General features: G+C 39.4%; 3 protein-coding genes across 3 annotated transcripts; 1 reads left to right on the top strand and 2 right to left on the bottom strand.

Moving 5' to 3' along the window:
* Window positions 1–678: 678 nt before the first annotated feature.
* LOC137732329 (transcriptional repressor ILP1-like) lies at window positions 679–6,428 on the bottom strand. Its single transcript, XM_068471640.1, has 6 exons — window positions 5,171–6,428; window positions 4,609–4,776; window positions 2,964–3,640; window positions 2,556–2,838; window positions 1,909–2,198; window positions 679–1,193 (listed from the first exon to the last, which is right to left on the bottom strand). The coding sequence occupies exons 1-6, from the start codon at window positions 6,356–6,358 to the stop codon at window positions 1,001–1,003; spliced, it is 2,799 nt and encodes a 932-aa protein (XP_068327741.1). The 5' UTR covers window positions 6,359–6,428; the 3' UTR covers window positions 679–1,000.
* Window positions 6,429–6,763: 335 nt separating this feature from the next.
* LOC137732048 (SUPPRESSOR OF GAMMA RESPONSE 1-like) lies at window positions 6,764–10,269 on the top strand. Its single transcript, XM_068471342.1, has 6 exons — window positions 6,764–6,926; window positions 8,028–8,169; window positions 8,361–8,547; window positions 8,625–9,121; window positions 9,399–9,878; window positions 9,978–10,269. Exons 1-6 carry the CDS (start codon window positions 6,919–6,921, stop codon window positions 10,029–10,031), a joined length of 1,368 nt encoding a protein of 455 aa, XP_068327443.1. The 5' UTR covers window positions 6,764–6,918; the 3' UTR covers window positions 10,032–10,269.
* Window positions 10,270–14,266: 3,997 nt separating this feature from the next.
* LOC137731961 (small polypeptide DEVIL 4-like) lies at window positions 14,267–14,832 on the bottom strand. The gene has a single exon (XM_068471231.1). The coding sequence runs from the start codon at window positions 14,671–14,673 to the stop codon at window positions 14,521–14,523; it is 153 nt and encodes a 50-aa protein (XP_068327332.1). The 5' UTR covers window positions 14,674–14,832; the 3' UTR covers window positions 14,267–14,520.
* Between the last annotated feature and the right edge of the window lie 4,701 nt (window positions 14,833–19,533).

Raw genomic sequence — 19,533 nt, 5'->3', positions numbered from 1 at the left:
CTCCGTATTATTGGTATTAGCAATGCGTAGATATGAAGGGATCATAAATTTGCCTCAAACTTTTTGTAGCGATTTGCTATCGCATTAGGGTAAAAGCAGATGATTCCAAAAGTTACACAAGGACAACAGGTATTGGAAGCGAAAACGACGTAAAAGTATCCTATAACTATGGTTCTAAAAGAGGTTAGACGCTAGTCGGGCGGCGAGTTGGGGCCTAGTGCCTAGGTTGCTAGACGTAGACGGGTCTAGGTGGACGCCTAGGCGGACAAGACAGATTTAACTAAATCCATTATATTTCATGTAAATAAGTGTATGTTTATACTTAAAATATATATAATTTCATCATAAACTACAAAATAGAATGACACATATATTATGAAGTATTGAAACATAATGAAAACATGGGGAACAAGCATATAATGTGTGCTCATTTAAGTATTCGACAAGTCTCTTACAATTTATTGAAAAATAAATAAAATGCAAATGAAAGCTATTTATTTTCGGCCTAAGTGAGTTGATGCCTAAGCGGGTGCCTCAGTAGGTCTATGGACCCTTTCTTAATTTTCAAACGCCTAGGCATTAATCGAGACGGTGACCAACCGCTTAACGCCTATACGGCGCTAGGCGGGGATTTTTAGAACAGTGCCTATAACAATCACACATCGCTTCTCTGAAAAGTAAAAAAAATCATATCCTAATTCCTTCATAAATAGGAGGAAGAAAATAAATAAGAACTAGTGTGTTTTTTTTCTTCTTCTTTTCTTTCATAAGAAACCAAACTCCTAGAACTAATGCCGCAAAGCACATCTCCCCCATTGCGGGAACTAAAGTAAAGGGCATACGGGCAGAGTTATCTTTTAAGACTTCATCATATTTAGGTCAAAGATTTGCGCTTTGTGTTTGTTTAAGGTGCCTATCTAGACGGATGGCTCAAAAATGCAGCCGCAACCCTTGACAATTTTTGTGTGCTTCTCTTGAAATTCTTCAGGCTTCTAACGATTCACAATGCCTCCTTAAGGTTGAAGGTCCTTGCTATGTCCCTAGCCTTGTCATACTGGTTCAGATCAACCAGCATTTTCTTTAATCTACGGGCAAGTCCACCAGTTTCACTTTGTGTCGCGCCAAGCAAATGCTTCTTCTCCAGAGTCCTACCCAACGAGAGCACGTAATCCACCAGCGGTTGCAGCTTACGGCTGCACAATAGTTGAATTTTTAGGCAAATGAATAAGAGCATTGAACATGTAGTAAAAGGCAGTATAAGTACACGAATGTATAATCGTCATTTTATTAACTCATCTATTGGTTAATATATAAAACTTAAGGTAAAAACCAAAACAAAGAAAAAGGAAGCTCAAAGGAAGGAGATGTGGGAAGCAAAAATTATGCAACAAAAAAAAAAATAAACAGAAGGCCTAAGCATTTTAAGTTTGACATCTCGCAAATTATAATTAGACTTGGCAGTTCCTACTCTTTTAAGTAAAGAAATTTGCTAAGCTTTTTTTTCGGTCAGCAAGTTTGCTATGCTTTGAAGGGAATGTAAAGCCGGTATATGATAAAAATGACATTCAACTCTGTCCAAACCATGTATGCGCAATGAAAGGTTTATAAGGTAATAGCCTCAACTTGTACAAAGTTCGTTACCCTGTAAAGGTACGGAAGACCTCGGACAAGATGAGGGAGGTAGAGAATGGAAAGAAAGGAGAAGCCTATATTTCTTGTCAATTTGAAGAACCATATTAGTTGAGGTCAACGCGTCACATCCTTCAGATCATTAGTTGAACTCAAGTATGTATCACAGACACGTGACGTAGATGTAACTATTTCAAAATCATACTATCCTACTTAACATGCACACATATAATAAGCACACTCACGCATGGAATTAATCTGTGTTGGTAGAAGCACTACCTGCTGTCCCCTGTGACATTTGAGCCTGCCCACACCCCAGATAGAGAAGCAACAATTCTTTCAGTTCTTGTAACAGCATCATGAACATTTGCAGCAATGCTTCGAACATGAGGTAGAACTTTACCACACAACAGCTCCTCAATGGCAAGCTTCTCTAAAATGGGAGAAGCAAGGATTTCTTTCCACAAGCAGATATTTTTCATCAAACGAACAGACATACCGAATCGATATGCTGCCAGCCGTGCTGCATCTGGCACTGCTGTCAATACAAGTGGGCTCCATGTTGGGACCTATACATTGGAAATATTCAAAATTAATCAACATCAGGTCAGTGTAAGCTCATGGTTCATAGTTTCTCCGACTTAGAATCTAGAGTGGACAGGTAGGGAAGGAAAATATAAATTAGATCACTTACATAAAATGTACATGCTCAATGCATGAGTAATGCTATCCACACCCCTTTTTACCTTCCACACACCACCTGTTAATTTTTGTCCTTGTACTCTTCAATTCATTCAATTCGACGGCTGGAAATTGAGAGGGGTGTGTGGATAGCACCACCCTAATGCATAAATATTTAAAACACATCCATGCATATGCCTGATTAAATGTCTTAAAACTTAAGTTTGACAATTCAAAAGTTGTACCGTAAGATTAGTGACAGCATCAGCCAGACGGGTGCGAACAGCAACTAATAAATCAGCAAGAGCCTCACTTGAAGGTGGAACATAATCTGTTACCAAACTTGTGGCAGCAACTGCATTCTTGGTCTCTCTCGTACTGAGAATGTTCCAACAGTGAGCAACTTGGTGATGCAAAATGGGTAAAGCAACCTTTTCCACCAGATCAGGAACAAGGTTAGCATCAGCATCATCTGATGCCAAATCATTTCCATCCTCAAATAAACCATAGTCCATTAACAATGAATGCCTGAACAGAAGAAAAGAATATTAATGGAAGGATGGAAGTAAGTGAGCAGCACTACTTCTGTGTGCTTCAGTGTTCTTTCTAGAGGTGTGAAATAAATAAAAAACTGAGAATTTACGAACAAGTACCAGTTCATGTTTAGAAAATCTGTTTTATCACGGAGGGGGTCCCACTTCAAAAGCTCCAGTCTCACATATGGAGAGAAGATAGTAGGAACACTTAAAGACATGTAAGCATCACGGTAGCTTGATGCATACTCTCTCTTCCAGTCTTCAAACCTTCCTTTGATCACTGAAAGTTGAGAATATTCCTCTGCTGCATCATCGAATACTTTACCTGCAGTGTCGAGCACCAACTGGCGGTGTCTGTGGTATACTTGACTCTCGCTGTCACTCTCATCGGTGCTTGATTCTCCTTCTATTGTTCGATGGGAACTGTCCACATCCATGGCTGACAGTCTCTTAGATTCACACCTTCTTTTCCTGTGTTGTCGAGCCTCATACCTCCCTTTCATATCCATACGTTTCTTAAGGTTCATATCTCTACCAAATTCATCTAACTTCACTGGTAGATTAGTTTGTTCTCTCACAGCAGTAGATGCAGCTTGTGCTGCACTTTTAGCAGCTGCAATTATTTCAGCACTGCTACCTTCTTTACTGATGATAGACATTGCTGCTTTTACAGCTGCTTCTACTTCCATCATTTCATCATCATCGGCACTTCTCCTTTCCATAGTAGATGAGGCACGTTGTTCATGAACTTTCTGCATTTCCGCTTCAAGCTCTTCTATATAGGGAGCTTTAACCTAAAAATGAAAAATTACAGGAATACATAAGTTCAGATCAGCATGATATGTTGCTCTTACCGGGATTGAAAAATTGGAAATAGAAGAAGATGCATCAAGTAGATACTAGAAGTCCTAACGCACGTCTCAAAAATATGTTTTTTTAGAAAATGAAATAAACAGTTAAACACAGTAAGGACAAGCCAATAGAATATCAGTAACCAATGTTGAGTTAGAGGCCTTCATTCTATACAGTTAAACTGTTCCTATGAGAGTTAAAATGTGGTTGCTACAGTGGAATATTAATCAATCATTTGTGTGGTTGCCTCAACTTTGCTTGAATTTCCAAGGATAATGCTAATCTGGGAAGGGCCACTGCCAGTTTCCCTTTCAAGAAGCAGTGTTAACTTTCTCAGCCATGGGTCCTAGGGCAAGAACAGATAAGTCTACATTTTTATATAAGAACACGAAACTAGAAATTAATCCCTTTTGATATTAACAATGCGAAGTTATGGCCATTTCAAATCCCTCCTACAGTATCCTACTTTTTGGCGATAAGTCCTCAGCAAGAGTGTGAATTATAATGTGTATCATGTGCAAATGTAATGAAGAGCCAATGATTCATCTATACTGCCAGGTAGCTTGAAAACTCAGGCGCATTGCATTCTGCAACAGTTTAAAGTCCTTGGTTCTAGCAGAATCCTAAATGAAATGCCCTCCAGTTGGCATTCCATATTGGTATCAGAAGAAATTAATCAGTATATGAACTGTTCATACAGTGCTAAATGATGGAATATAACTCGTAAAACGTGGACGGAAGTGCTCATCTCACAGGGAGAAAATAATATAACAATCATTTCAGACAAACGGCCATGTTAGTTTCCATTCTCCCCTCATCTGTACTCCTACGAAATTATTCTTATCTGCATCTCTATAGACAGAGAGGGGAGGCAAAAGAAAAATTCTGGGTTTATTTTACGCTAGCATACCTGCAAAAAGTCACATATGGCAGAGACAAAATCGCGAAGCTTTTGCATGAACTGGTACTTCTCATCAGCAGCAGACAGAGACTTCTCGAGAGCAGTAATATTCAACAGCGAGGCCGACAAATTTTCGTCAGTCTTAGTTAGTGACAACATGGTTCTTCCATGACTTGCCTGAGAGATCAAAACATATTTGAGTACATAATTATATATGAATATGCTATAAAAGCAGAAAATAATACAATGCACATATATCATGTCAGCAGCAATGCACCTCGTCACATTGGCAGAGTTTTGGTTTCCAAACGTATGGCTCATATATTCAGGTATGTATTCTATGGTTTACATTTGTTCTTATTGTCAAATGCAGTAATGCCACAAAAAGCTGTTGGAAAATAACAAAATGTTATTCTATCCATGCATTAAAACCATAACTAGTGAGCTGAAACTAAAGTTAAGAGCAACATACACGACCACATTACTAGAAGCCAATATTTCACTCAATTATTCATCCTACGACAGATTTCGATATAAAATTCAACTTGACCAGAAAAGCAACAATTCATACCTTAAGCTTCGTGAAATTTTCTTCCAAAGCTTTTCTAGCAATGTCCGCCTGCTCCTTTATGGACATCACATTTGAACCTTGTGATGCTCCAATTGCCCCTCCTATACTTGTCCCGAGAGGCATACTCTCTGACAAACCATAACCCGTCATTGCAGAGTAAGTAGTCTTTGGTTGGGGCACACTCGGAATTGCAGGAGCACTAGTGCTGACCACCCCATCATCCACCCTCTTCCCCAACCCTTTCCTAAACTGCTCTTCTTCCCACATCTTATCTTCCTCATCCTCATCCTCTTCCTCATCCCGTTCAACGCTTTCCTGCCTCAATCCAGCATCCACTACCCTATCATCAACATCCTCAAAAACCCCCTTTTTAGAACCGTCCATCTTATCCCCAAACATTGCAATTCGACCTCGAAACTCTGGCTCCTCATCGCTCAACCCTTCTGCAGCGCCATGATTACTCCCTGAATCCAATGAGATAAAGTCCGGAGCCGCTGCCCTTGATTTCCTGAGCCGTTCCCTCTTGGCCCGAATGGCATCTATGGTGGCTTGATCAGGAAACAACCCAGGTGACCTCTTGCCCTTGTCAATTCTCATCGAGGCCAATTGGGCCTCTGCTTCGTCCTTGTCCCTCCTAAACAAATTGCCCCTTTCCTTCTCATGCTTCTCGTCGGAATCAGAATCCAACTCCCGGGCTTCTCTCAGCGTATCGGAGATTGAGTCCGTGGGTTTGATAAGGCCCTTCAGAACAATGGTGGGTTCGGAGGAGGGTCGGGAGCTGGCTAGGGTTCGCGTGTTCTTCTGCAGCTCACGGAGCGCTTCTTTCGTGTAGGTTCCGGCTTGGGGCTGAACGTTGGAAGGCAGAGAAGTCGATACGGAAGACGAATGAGCGAGACGGTCTTTGAGAGCCGTCAACTTATGAGCTGAAGAGGGCTTGCCCAGACGAGAAGAGGGCTTATCGCGTTTGGAAGATGGCGCGGAGCGGGACGGCGCGGCGGCGTTTTCTTCGTCGTCGACAAAGCTGAGGAGCTTCGGGCCTTGATTCTGTGGCTTCTTAGGCTTTGAGGAGGATGCGGAAGAGGGTTTTGACAAGGATTTGACGGTGGTTGCCGTTGAGGGGGTTGCGTCGTCGTTTTGATCATCTTCGTCGTCGGCGCGGCGGCGGAAGTTTCTGGCTCTGCTGCTCATGGTGGCGGTAGCGGGTTTAGGGATTGCAGTATTCGAACGGAGAAGAGAGTGGGAAATTTGGGGAAAATTGGGAAAGGAATTGGCCGAGTTGACACTTCACTATTCACCACTGCCCGGTCCAATCATTCTACCGGGGCCCAATTATAATTTTAGAAATATTCTGGGTTTTAACTTTTCAAAAATCGACACTTTATGTTTAGAATTTTTACATTTTAGCCTTTTTATTGATCCGACTGTTAAATTAACTTCAATTTTTTAAAACAAAAATATAATACAATATTGTTTAAGAAACAGTACCCGCGGTTTCAAAATTCAAAAGCAATATTTTAAAAAATATATAATATTAGTCCTTACTTTTTCTTATTTTTGTAAATTAAAATAGTAAATTGAAAAACAAAGTAGAATTAAATATAAAAACCCCAAGTCCTTTAGGCGTCAATCGGTCTCAGTGTCGAAGCAGACGAAGCGGAGCGCGAGAGAGAGAAAAAGCGAGTCTGCGGCGGTCTTCCAAGACGGAAGCTTTGCCTCTGAGTTGGGCTCTTGATCGTCGCCGCTCATCCATGGCTGGGTATTTTACGATGACTTTTATCTTTGGTGTTTTTTTTTTTTTTTTTTCAATTTTTGTGAGTGTATATTGATGCTTCTATAAATATGTCATGGATATTTCTGGGATTTTATTGACATTGTTTGGATTTATATGTTTGTTCGAGATTTTGAAGTAACCCTTTTGTTCATTTGATCGAGTGTACCATGAAAATTTTCAACTTTAATAAAATGGTAGTGCTTAAGCTTTACAAGTGGAAACTACTTTGATTTAGTAGAGAGCTGTGCTGAATCTTCACTTTAGATTCATATTATTTTTCCTTTGCTTTCTATTTTTCTTTTTAAATCGCACGTCTTTTTCGTTATACAGGCGATGTTATACTTTAAACTAATCTTAAGTGCGGGAGGGGGACTTCAAACTCGGGTGCATAGGGGAGTACATGCGTTCTAGCCAATGTGGCTACACCCACTTCCGCTCGTACCCTTTAGTATATTTAGGTGGGAAGGTTGAGGAGGATTCATAATGTTGTGTAATCCATTTCCCTGTGTTCTCATCAAGTCATTCATCGGTCTGATTTTTGTTATTATCATGCTGATAAGCTAATGTGGTAGTTGGCTTTCGATGTCTTTATCTTCAATTGTCAGCTCACTTATATTCACAGTTTAGAATGACTCACCTATGCGAGCGCGTGTTTTAAAATGGTTTATGTGTTTGCATCCCTCTACCTCTAATTCGGGCTTTAGAAGTGTGTTTCGGCAACAAAAGACTATGTCTTTGCAAGTTGTCATATATGTTCTAACATTATTTTTCGTTTCTCTAGTCAAATTTTGGGTCATTCCATATGTTTATATGTATATGATGATAGTAACAGTTCATAACTTCATAGTTTAGATCTGTTACTGGCCGTTATATGATGTTTCTTCTGAATGGGTTAATCTTTTTAATTATGCTGTTTCTTCTGAATAATCTCCGTGCTGCTGATTATATCTTTATGTATCTTTTCAGTGTCCTTCCAACCTAAAATATCTATTCTAATTAACCTAGATCAAGAGTTTAAATACTTTGCTGAACATATGTTGGAGCAGCTGATTGCTTCAAGTATAATCATTTGTGTAAGATATGCAGGCCATCGTGGTTGGTTGACAAATATAGAATTGCAACAAAAATCAAGAGTGCATCTGGCAGATATGATCCTGATGTGATTATATGGCAAAGCAACCCAACTAAAGCTTGTCCAAAATGCCAGTATACGATTGACAATAGTGACGTAAGATTTTTGTTTTTATTTTTTTGATCCATATGTTTAAAGTTGAATGTTCATCAATGAAAAGCCATCAGTTAGAGAAGCTCTGTTGGAAATTATTTTAATGAAGTTTGTTTCACGTTATTGTTTCATTTATTATTAATGAAAATTGAAGAACTTTGAAAATTAGGGTGTTTTTTGCCATCTCTTTCCAGGTTGCTCAAGAGTGGCCAGGTTTACCCAAGGGTGTAAAATTTGATCCAACTGATCAAGAGATTATATGGCACTTAATTGCAAAATCTGGTGTAGGTGATCGAAAACCCCATCCTTTTATTGATGAGTTTATTCTAACTGTCGACGACGATGAAGGAATCTGTTGTTCCCATCCTAGGAAACTACCTAGTAAGTGCGAAACATTTGTTTTGTTTTAAAACTTTGACCCTTAATCTTTTATTAATTGATTTAAAATTAAATGTTAGGTGTTAAGCTAGATGGAAGTGCATCCCACTTCTTTCATAGAGCAATTAAGGCTTACAATACTGGAACACGAAAGCGTCGAAAGATACATGATGGTGATGGTGATGTCCGCTGGCACAAGACTGGAAGGACTAAACCAGTGATCTTGGATGGGTTGCAAAGAGGGTGTAAGAAGATTATGGTTCTATACATGAGCACGGTCAGAGGAGAAAAACCTGTGAAAACCAATTGGGTTATGCATCAATATCACCTAGGCGTTGAGGAGGATGAGAAGGATGGAGAATATGTTATATCTAAAATATATTACCAGCAGCAGGAAGCTAAGGAAGCTGATAAAACTGATCAAGATGTTCCTGAAAGTATTGATGCGGTGATCACCAAGGTAGATCCAGTCACTCCCAAGTCGGTTACTCCTGAACCTCCGCGCGCTGAACGAAAGCTTGGTGATTTTGATTTGGGATTGGATACTCCTGCTCCTTCCAGAGATCCCTTTCTTCAGGTATAGTTTGTTTTCTGAATTTGAATTTTAGTTTACTTACAAATTTCTACGAGCAGCACAAGAAGACATTTTTATTCCTTGTGATACGAACATATTCAAATTGAAAACTTTAAATTTATACTGCTTGCATTATATTCCTGGCCGAATGTATACTTTCTTGCACATTCTCTCCCTGTTCGTTTTCCATTAATGTGGTATAAGAACGTGGCATTAATGTGAATGATCCAGAGAGATACTGATATGGGCATTTTTTTATGGCTTCTGTATTCAATTGAAGTATCGTGTGGAGGATGGTGCTGAAGATGAGGATGAAGTTCATTTTGAGGTGGACCGTGCTTTAGATGAAATTCATCCAGAGGTGGACTGTGCTGAAGATGATGTTTGTCCTGAATCTGAAATGCCTGACGATTATGACCAACACAAGTTAGAAAATCAAGCCGATGAAGTAATTAATAACACTGAAAACATTGCTCAGGAAGATCCAAAATGGTGGGACAGTGAGTCACAGAATCTTCTGGATTCGCAACAACTTGTGGAAGGGTTGTCTCTGTGTGATGATCTCCTTCAGAGCCAATCTCCAACTAGGGGTGGACGTGAAAATGGTGAACAAGCACACATCAAACCCCGTCTTGCTGATTATGCTAAACTAGGACCAGAGGATTTAAAGAGGGATCTAGAGGCTTGTCAAAATCTTGTCCTCGATCCTGCTAATATTTTGGAACTCGATACACCTCCAGATTTCCGACTTAGCCAGCTGGTAAATCTTCTTGTCTTGCTTCTTGTTGGTTTAGTCATTTCTTTTTGTTTTGTTTGCATTTTCCTTTATGCTAACGCTTTTCTGAATCGTGCATTGTAGGAATTCGGGTCACAGGAAAGTTTCCTTTCTTGGGGTGGCAAGGTGGCTGACTGAACGTGGTTCAGGATTTCTAGCGTTGGTCATGGTTTCATGGTGGTAAATATTTTGTGGCTACATTTTGATTAATCTTCACCTATCAAATCAGCTCAGCGTGATATCCAACTTTTTGCTGAAAACAGAATGAACTGTGAGACCTGGTTGTAAAGTACTGTTTGTGAACTGAAATTCTCACATCGATCGAACTTACTCTTTTTGTTCTCTGTTTATAATCAAGCTAAAATGCTGTTGTTTATCTGGTTTGCGTTTGTATTTGGATTTTAAAGCTTAGCATCCGTATTATAACGAATTCAACTAGCCGAGAGACGTGTGGACCATCAAATTATTGGAAACTCGATGCCTTGTCAACGCCGAGGAAAACACTGATGAGTTTTTCACATGTAATCAAATGAGAACTGGTTGGACCATGAAATCATTCATGAACTTTCAGGGCTGCGCAGGTCATGCAAGTTGTCTTTGAAAATTGCTTGAGAGACCACTGGGCCTAGCCTCGCTGTGAAGTTAAGCACTTTTGAGGTAAAAGTGCTTGTTGATGAGCAGCATATGATATTGCTTGTGGGGAAGCCAGGTTCAGACCTACCCTAGAAAAGCAGCTTCTGCTGGTGCCCTTGTAGCATGTTGTAGGGCAAGTGACCTAGTTGGATAGTAGGGCACCCCTTTGTTGTATTAGCAAGACATGCCTAATGCTTCTCTCCCTTGGCAAATGCAATTGGTCTTCTTTTTATCTTTAGATGCCTTGATGGGGCTATTATAAGGTAGACAAGGAGGACCACAGCACCATGGCTTTTTTGGGCTCGAGAAAAAGAACTGAACAATGAGCCTACGGATTGTTCGGCTCTGTGCACGACGCCTTGTCTTTCTTAAAGACATGATGCAATGTGAAACAGAGGCGGATACACACTTGGACCTAAGGGGTCCAGGACCTCTCGGAGTTCAGAAAATATACATGTAAAAGTCTTCCGATGATCCTCCAAATGTTTTGTACTGGCCCCTTTGTACCTACTAAGTATTTGATGTAATACTTCCTAGGCATATCTCGATAGTTTTCGTGAACAACACTCAACAAATTCTCACGATATTATTCATCAAATGTTCGACGAAATGTCTCAGTGAATAAATTGAATTTTTTTTTTCGCACTTCGCACTCCATTTCTATCTCAAAAACTTGGACCCTTAATAGTGAGACCACCCAAGATTCGAATGCTAGATCCGCCACTGCCGTGAAAACTCGATTTTTTTTTTATTGGTAACCCTATTTATGTAGGGTTTAGAAATTGGTGGATTAAAATATTAAGAACGATGCAAATGATTGTGATCAATTGACCTTAACGGCTAAGAACATATACATATATGCTATATGCTCTGCAGTTAGGGTTTTTAGAGAGAAGATTTAGCAACCTTGTTTTGTTGGTAGCCAGCACAATGTTGTATCCTAAATCTTATATTATTAACACATAAGCTACCACCTTGTAACATGAGGAGACACCATGGGGCATGACCCATCTTTTTTCCAAGAATCCCTAAGAGTTAGAGACAACCCTAACACAACAAGATTGGATTAAATATCATAATTAACATCCTAGCCAAGTACTTGTGTTCGTAGTTGGTCTGTTTTATAAAGTACTTATATGACCAGTTAACACTTCTAAGTTTATTTATCAATGCTATAAGCGTTTTTTGTGACTAAAAAGTGTTTTTAGTCATTTCAAACCGATTGAGTATTTTGAAATCAGCCAACAATCAATAATCGTAAAGCAAAAACCAGCTAATTGGCAAATGCGTTTGGAGAATGTCCCATCATCATCTTACATGGATGATGAAACTACACCTCATTCATTCTGCTTGAGATGTTGATGTCCATGATCAACGGCAGATCGAGAATTCGAATTTTGGTGAGTCCTAATGTTAAAGAACAAGGTTTTCAAATAAAAACAGAACTCGTGACGTGCAGATGAGACTTACCAAAGATTTAGAAAGTCCTGGAAAAATTGTCACATGTATATTTTTCAAATTTTAAATGGTCTTGGGACCACCTGAGTCCTAATATACATCCGGCCATGTCCATGATGTAACATCTGCACTTTCTATGCTTAACATTATTGGAGGAAACTGAGGAAGACAGAGGATGTGCCATGTGGGGACAACGTGTGGGCCCCATGTTTGATTAGAATAGAATCGTACGTTATATTGGTGGGGTTGAAGATTAGGGAGGCGCACGTGGGCATGATAAGGGTGCCGTTTTCAACCAATCAATTCGCGCCCGACTCTCTGTCGAGCGCGGCTTTGAGTTTTCTTACTCAATCAGTCACTACTGATTGAGTCATTCCACCCGAGTGAGCCCAACAGAGAAGAAAGCTCGAGAGCTCTCGACGAGAGGAAATTGGCTTTCTTGCAACAAAAGATTTTCCGAACATTAGAATCCCCTTTATGCAGTGAGAAATGAGTTAACTCCACACTATTATATGAGCAAGTTTAAACGCATGATAGTACGTAATTGAATTAGAATACCGTTGCGGTCAAATTTTATGTTGAGGTAAATTTCAAAGAGTAAGACAGATAGGTGGCACTCTCCTGTGTGGCCGACAACAGAATATTAGATTGCATTATTCGGCTCCTGTACATCTGACTTTTTGACCCACGCTTCTCTCCTCTAAAACAAGAAACCAAAAATGAAAAAAATATCAATCAGAAGTCCACGTTTCGGGTTGTTATTCACCGACTCTAGTGTTAGTGACAGGTGTCCGCATTTTACGTTGGGGTGCAGTGTATTATGGTATACTAGAGAGTATATGTGCTGATTTATGATTCCAAAAGTAGGAACTGCCTGGACTTACTTTTAACCCTTCCCCTGCTCCTTCCTTCATAAGGAAAGAAGAGACAAAAGGGAATACTGTTTGGGGTAGGCCCATCGTAACCGTCCACGTGGCACACGTGAACATGAGTTGGGATCCAATATTTCGGAAAGGGATACTTTTTGGATCTCTTCCTCCTAATCCATCAAATTCGGGAATCCAAACCATTGAAATTTGATCAAACTACAAACAGGGGCCCACTTTAAAAGTTATAATAACTTTAGCCGTTGGATTAAATTTCAATGGTCCGAATATCCGAATTTCTAATTCCCGAACTTGATGAATTAGAAAGAAATGATTCGAAGATGATCCATTTCCCAATAATTCAACTGGCCCACAAAGAGAGTGAGAGACTCGAGAGAGCTTTAGTTTTGAGTTTGGGTTTTGACCCAATCGTCGAAAAAGCAGTTTCGTCACAAGGCCATGTTTGGATGCTCGCTCAAATAATAGCTTATTTGAAGACAAGGTGGGAATTGCATTTTTTAGGAGATGCTGGTGCTTGTTTGGTTGAAGACAAGCAGATCATAGCAAGAGCTTATAGTATTATAGTGATTAGTGATGGGGCAATTGCATTTGTTTTTTCAGTTAATCATTGGCTTTCCAAAACAACCATATAAGATGGGAATTATGACAAGGGATTATGGCTTAATCGATTTTTTTAAGGTACATTTTTTGTCATCAAGTGTTCTTAGCTGACTTGGTCAATTTTTATCATTAAGGTTTTATTGTTGTTGTTGTTGCTGAAAGTGTTCTTAACTAACTTGGTCAAAGCATTAACCATGAATTTTGGTGCTTTTTATCGTATGTCTCAAACACTTTTTGGACATGCAATCCAAAAAGGCAGAAATAATCTACTCGACTGAAATAAACATTGGCCAAGATTAATGGCCTTGTATGAATGATTATTACTTCCAATGCGGATGCTAAATTATGATCCATTTCATACATCTTTCCTTCCCTTGAATTTCAGTTTTAACAACACTCTGAGAACTCACAAGACATTTCTGCTTCTTAACAGCTCCAGTTTCATTAGGTCGTCTTTTAATCAACAGAATAGGAAACATGACAAAGCCATTTGAAAAGGAAGAAAACTTTGAGAACTCCGCATCACTTCTTTGGAGCTGAAATTGGATAAATAAAATAAGAAAATCAAGGTTGTATTTGCTCCAAAGAGATCTTCATTGATCGTGTCCAACTAGTGATACGACAGATTTAATTGGAGCATAACCTTTTATGGAATCCTTTAGTAATTGAAAACCCTTTTCCTTTTTCAATGTTTAATTATACTTGGAACTCCCTCCCAAATTGTAAAACGTAGTGATTTTGTTAAGTGAGAAGAAGATCAATACATAAAAACTTCTGAGGAAGAATAATGCAATATTAAGAGCTCTAGCTTGTTATATCATATCAAAGTTTATATATTTAGGCTATTCCGATGTACATATATATCTAAGCCCCACAAGGCTTAACCCCATACAAAATTTTCTTCAAATCTCCTAAAAACATCCGCTGGCTATTTACAACTCCACCAACAAGATCAAAGATCTTGATAGAACAAGAAAAAGGAGGAAAATTAGGATGAAAACAATAAAAGAAGAAAAACCAAAATCCTCCTTTCTCGTCATGTCATATTTTCAATCATGCCAGCAGAGGAGCATGACCACACACCTCCTGATGATGTAAAGCCTGGCTCTTTGCTCTCGCAGGACCCCTCCGAGTCCTTTGCTTGACGACGAAGACAACCTTCTCTTGCTGCCTGCCATGCTGCCAGAGCTGCCCATCTTCATATTTCAGAGAATTAGGGTTTTCTTTCTTTCTGTCTTTTGACTGCAGTGAGTGAGCGAGTGAGTTGTTTCTGCAGGTGATGAGCAGCTTTGAGAGATTGTGTGAGTTGGGTTTGAAAGTGCATAGGCCTAAGGGGTTCTTATAGAGGGAGGAGGACCGGATGAGGAGAAATGTGGGTGTGGTCCTTGATCCCTTTGGTTTTAAAAAAAGAGCCGAAGGATAGGGCAGTGCTCCCCAAACCCACCCGACAAAGACCCTCCAAGTGGGCCCCACCACCCTCCCTCCCTCACTTTGGAATCCCTTGCCTTACCCTACTACCCTACCTCAGCAAACACATTACACAAAATGATAAAAACAATCCAAGCAAGCACTCTTATCTCTCACTCACATCACATGTGATATTATTATTGCTGTGCTACATTGGTCCAAATTGGACTATACATCATGTATATGCGCGATGTAGGCACTGCCCACCAGCATAATGGGGTCGGCAACTACTCACCACAAGGTTGCAAGTTTTTTGGTATTTTGTGAGTTGCCCTTCAATTTTGTAAATGATGAGGTGCGGGACACTCCGGCTTAAGAAAAATATCTGACTCTTTTACACGTATGAAGTCATTCTTTATTTTACACGAACTGACACATACACATGTACATAAAAGTTTCATTAATTATGTGATTTTAACGAGTTACTTCTCTATATATGTGAGCTTGCATAAAACAAGTAAGGAGTCAAACAGTGTTCTCAACTAATTCTCCCCCATGTTTTTAGTGGGTTTCGTTGGTGTTTTCTTTTTAACTTTTGTGTTGGATCCACCTAAACATGCAATAGGAGGGGATAAGTTGAATCCTACATAAGAATCCACGTATATTAATCAACGAACCTTTTGTTAGCATGCATGATTAGTGACTTCATCGTCTTTTTAGGCTTATAGTTTATAGCAGAAGCATATATGTAGGGACAAGACAACGGCTTTGATAGCAATGTTAAACTTTCCATGGACCATGCTTTGCATGATTTAGGTCACCGCTGAGACACTCCCTCCCCACCCCCCCACCCCCCCCCCCCCCCCCCCCCCCCCAAAAAAAAACAAAAACAGAAGTGGGGTTTAATCTTCTCAAAACACGGTACATTTTTTCCTGCTTGGATTTTTCCCTAGAAATATTAATTCAAGGGTAGAAGTTGAACTTGCTGAGTCATGATATTTATATATGCAGAGTAGGGCAACATGAACGATGAGAGAGTAAGATTTGCATGAGAAATTCTTGGGTAGGGCTCCGTGCCACGCCCACTCGCCTGTCCAAGTCGCACACAAAGTGAGTCTGCATTCGATGCCACCAAGATGAGCTCGTGCAAAACTCGATTTCAAGGCGTCTTTATCAGGCGGATGACTTGACACGATCTACCACTTTATACTGAAGAACTTCTCGATTTGCAGAGCCTTGCACTTTAAACAGATGAAATTGTTTTTTGGGTGGACATTGTGACAGATATAGTTGTCTCTGTGTGTTAAATGAGACATTAGGAATATATGAAAAGGGCAACCAAATATTATGGTGATTACGAGAACCTGCTTGGACGGCATTTGGGATTCTGCTGTGCGATTAACGGAGTGAAATATCAAAAGCCATGACCAAAGATTCCGCTATTCTAAATTAATAGATATTATGCTGCTGATTAACTAGCTTTATGAATTTAATTATAAATATATTATTTTGCACCAGAAGCAAAGCAAAGCAACCCACTTGCTTCGTCTCGTGCTCCTCCCATTTCTCTGAGGAGACCAACTTCCAATAACCCTCAATTCTAATAAGCAAATTGTACATCCATTATTCTACTCTGTATTTGAGCAATTTCAAGCTGTCGATATCGAATCAGGCAATGGCAATCTCCAGTTGTTTCTTAGTTTCTTCCATCCTTATTCCATGCTTACGTACATAGAGTCATGCGCATGTTAGATATGTACTATCTCATATACAGTACGTTGAGTCCCGCTATTTGTATCATCTCAACAAAGAGGTCAACGTATAAGTCTCATTTTTTGTTAAAAACTACAGTACACTCTAGATGATTAATAAAGATACTAAACACGACACAAAATAGTTTTGTTCTACCTTCTTCTTTTTCTACTTTTTCCCTAGCTAGTTTTCAATGTCACAGTTCATATGCTCAGTCACTCAGACACGCGATGTGCGCATGCAGACGGACATTTTCAGTTGCAGGAGCATATATGTATGTATGATACTTGGTAGAGACTCTACGTACGTAGGGTATTAAGATACAGAACTTTGGGAACTCAAATAATACCCCCAGATTAGAGCTAGAAAATGGTGCTGATTAAATTAATTTCCAAGTGTCGCATTTATAGTTTTGAAGCTGGCGTCTTATGTTATGTTTGTTGTTCCAAATGCACTAATAAACAACAAGGTCAGTGTTGCACGTGAACTTCTCGTGATTTACAATGCCATTGCCTCTGATGGACTCAGCATATATATTTTTTTCGATCTTTTATCTGATCTAAGTCTGAAGTCTTATATGTAATTGTTTACACACACACACACACACACACACACACACACAAACACATAAATATATAATATATAACATATCTGTTCTTGATGCTTGTATTTTAAGCAACTTGAATTCCTTAATTCCGGCATGCAAGTTCTGATGTGCTTCCATACCACTTTCCCTTCAAATTCAAAGGGAAAATACTAATGGAGCTAATTAGCTAGCATTAGCATTATGCCTTGTATGCATGGAATTAACATGCATGTGAAAAACATCTGTGTTTTCTGTGAAAAACATCGAGCGGCAAGCTACAGTTGTATTCTTACATGCAGATATCTGCAGATATCGGATTTTGGGTTTTGGCAGGGTTTGCTTAGAAGGAAGCTAATTTTCTTGAAGGATTAATTAGCCACGTTCTTGAATTACGCGTCGATTACAGCCCTTAAGTGCAGTACTAACAGTGGTTTTCCTAATTAATCAATTAGTATGTTTCGCACTTTGCATGCTCGTTGACTACGTAGCCAGCATGGCAGTTGGCAGCATGGTATGATCATGGGGTCATTGATCATGAGCAGTGCTGGTTTATGATAAATAAATGATATAATTGCCTACTTTATCAACATTGAACGAAATGGGGTCCAAAGAGGAGGATCTGAATGTTTAGATCTAATTATTCATCATAGCCTGAATGTTTAAATCCAATTATTCATCATATAGTATGGACCACAATCGCTTTTGTTTGATTGTTTACTTGAATGCTATAGTTTATTTGAGAAAGAAAAACTTACAAACGACCTTAGGAGAATTACAAAATCATATACAAAGATTAGAAATATCGTATCTACAGTTTGTCAAAGCGTCGGCGACAAATTTTGCTTTTCGGTTAACATATTGAATTTCTCAAACATTAATTGAAAGCTCTCAAAAGGGAACAAATATTTGTCATGACAGAGTAAAATCTCCACGGAGGTTGGTTGATGATGGCCTTCAAGCCAATCAATAATCAATTTAGAATACAAAGATTAAATAACCCAAGACATTTAGCCCACAGTCCTCAAGTTTAATCTCATAAATCACTTAGAATTCGTGAATGCTTCAACGTTATTCTTCTTATAGAGTTGTACAATCTTAATTACATTAATCTATAAGCCTTCACAGGAATCGCAACTTAGGAGCCCAAGGTGCAAACGGGCCAGCTGGGTTTGGGTCACCAGGTTTTGCTGTCGGTGGAAGGGTGAGATGGGTTTGCCTAAACTCTATTCCGCTAAACTCGCTGCGTTACAGATTCATACTCTCCACTTGAGCACACTGCTCTAGTCAACTGGCTACACATATTTTTCTCTCTTTCTTGTGTTCTAGTAGAAAGGCTGGGAATGCTTGCTTGCAGTTGAAGTCATGGAGGACTCTGCAAATGCACAAAGAAAGTCCTTGCAAGTGTGCTCGTAAAGAACACAAACCACTGTTCAAACTTGAATCAATCCTCTCTGGGGATCCACCTGCTCCACCAGAGACGCTTCCGACGGCTGTTTATGTCATCCATGCTCCCATTCAACGTCTTTGTCATCTTCCTCTGCAGCCAAAGAGCAGAAGCCAGAGCATTCCTTCGAGCCTTCTTCTTACTCTTAGGCTCCATTTCCTGCACATTATACACAAACGGACTGAGCCAACAGTCCTTCCTTGTCAAAGTAGGGATATGCAGGTAAGGCTGTTTTCGCACTGATTCTTTGTCTCGCTTTGCACCTCAGGTTGAAGTGGACTTCTGTGTATATGGGCTGGGAGAGAAGAAATATTTGGTTGGCCTGGATAAAAACTTGGGCCTACAAAATCCATGATTGCCAACTAAAAAACCCAACTTAATTTCTTTAGATGTTTCACTTATTTGATTGCTTGGGTGTGTCATACTTCATTTCAAGTTGAGTCTCACTTAAAGAGTTAAGATTCATGGCAACTTGGGGAGGGGAAGAAGAAAGAGTTTGGATTTTTGTTTTTCTTTAATTTTAAAAAATATTAAACTCTTTATTAATATTATTTTGTATACATGGCAATGACATGGAATCATATGAGCAGTAAGTGAGGGATTCGGATCTCATCCGGATTCAAATTGTGGGAAACCTAAGGATCCTCACATCCGAATCGTATATCGTACATCGTGTAGTTAGAAATCATTTTGAATTTTTTATTTAAAATTAAATACAAATGGTACTTAACGAAAACTGATCGCACGACATACGATGAACAGCCATGATGTGAGGATCCCCACAAAGAGGATCCGGAGAGAATCCTCATCCTTTAGTGAGCTTTGATCATGCCAGGTTAAATATTTGACATTTTTTTTTTATAACAAAAGTGA

Source organism: Pyrus communis, chromosome 4 (assembly GCF_963583255.1).
Source record: "Pyrus communis chromosome 4, drPyrComm1.1, whole genome shotgun sequence".
Classification (NCBI taxonomy): domain Eukaryota; kingdom Viridiplantae; phylum Streptophyta; class Magnoliopsida; order Rosales; family Rosaceae; genus Pyrus; species Pyrus communis.
The sequence above is the reverse complement of the archived record's forward strand: the minus strand, read 5'-3'. Positions and strand labels throughout refer to the sequence as shown.

What these genes read in the sequence shown, in the direction of transcription:
- LOC137732329 (XM_068471640.1), bottom strand. Translation starts at nt 6,358, where the DNA reads ATGAGCAGCAGAGCCAGAAACTTCCGCCGCCGCGCCGACGACGAAGAT. An exon ending in AAAATTTCACGAAGCTTAAG is followed by an intron (nt 4,777 to 5,170) that starts GTATGAATTGTT and finishes TTGATCTCTCAG; the next exon opens with GCAAGTCATGGAAGAACCAT. An exon ending in GATTTTCTAAACATGAACTG is followed by an intron (nt 2,839 to 2,963) that starts GTACTTGTTCGT and finishes TCTTCTGTTCAG; the next exon opens with GCATTCATTGTTAATGGACT.
- LOC137732048 (XM_068471342.1), top strand. An exon ending in ATACGATTGACAATAGTGAC is followed by an intron (nt 8,170 to 8,360) that starts GTAAGATTTTTG and finishes ATCTCTTTCCAG; the next exon opens with GTTGCTCAAGAGTGGCCAGG. An exon ending in CCATCCTAGGAAACTACCTA is followed by an intron (nt 8,548 to 8,624) that starts GTAAGTGCGAAA and finishes ATTAAATGTTAG; the next exon opens with GTGTTAAGCTAGATGGAAGT.
- LOC137731961 (XM_068471231.1), bottom strand. Translation starts at nt 14,673, where the DNA reads ATGAAGATGGGCAGCTCTGGCAGCATGGCAGGCAGCAAGAGAAGGTTG.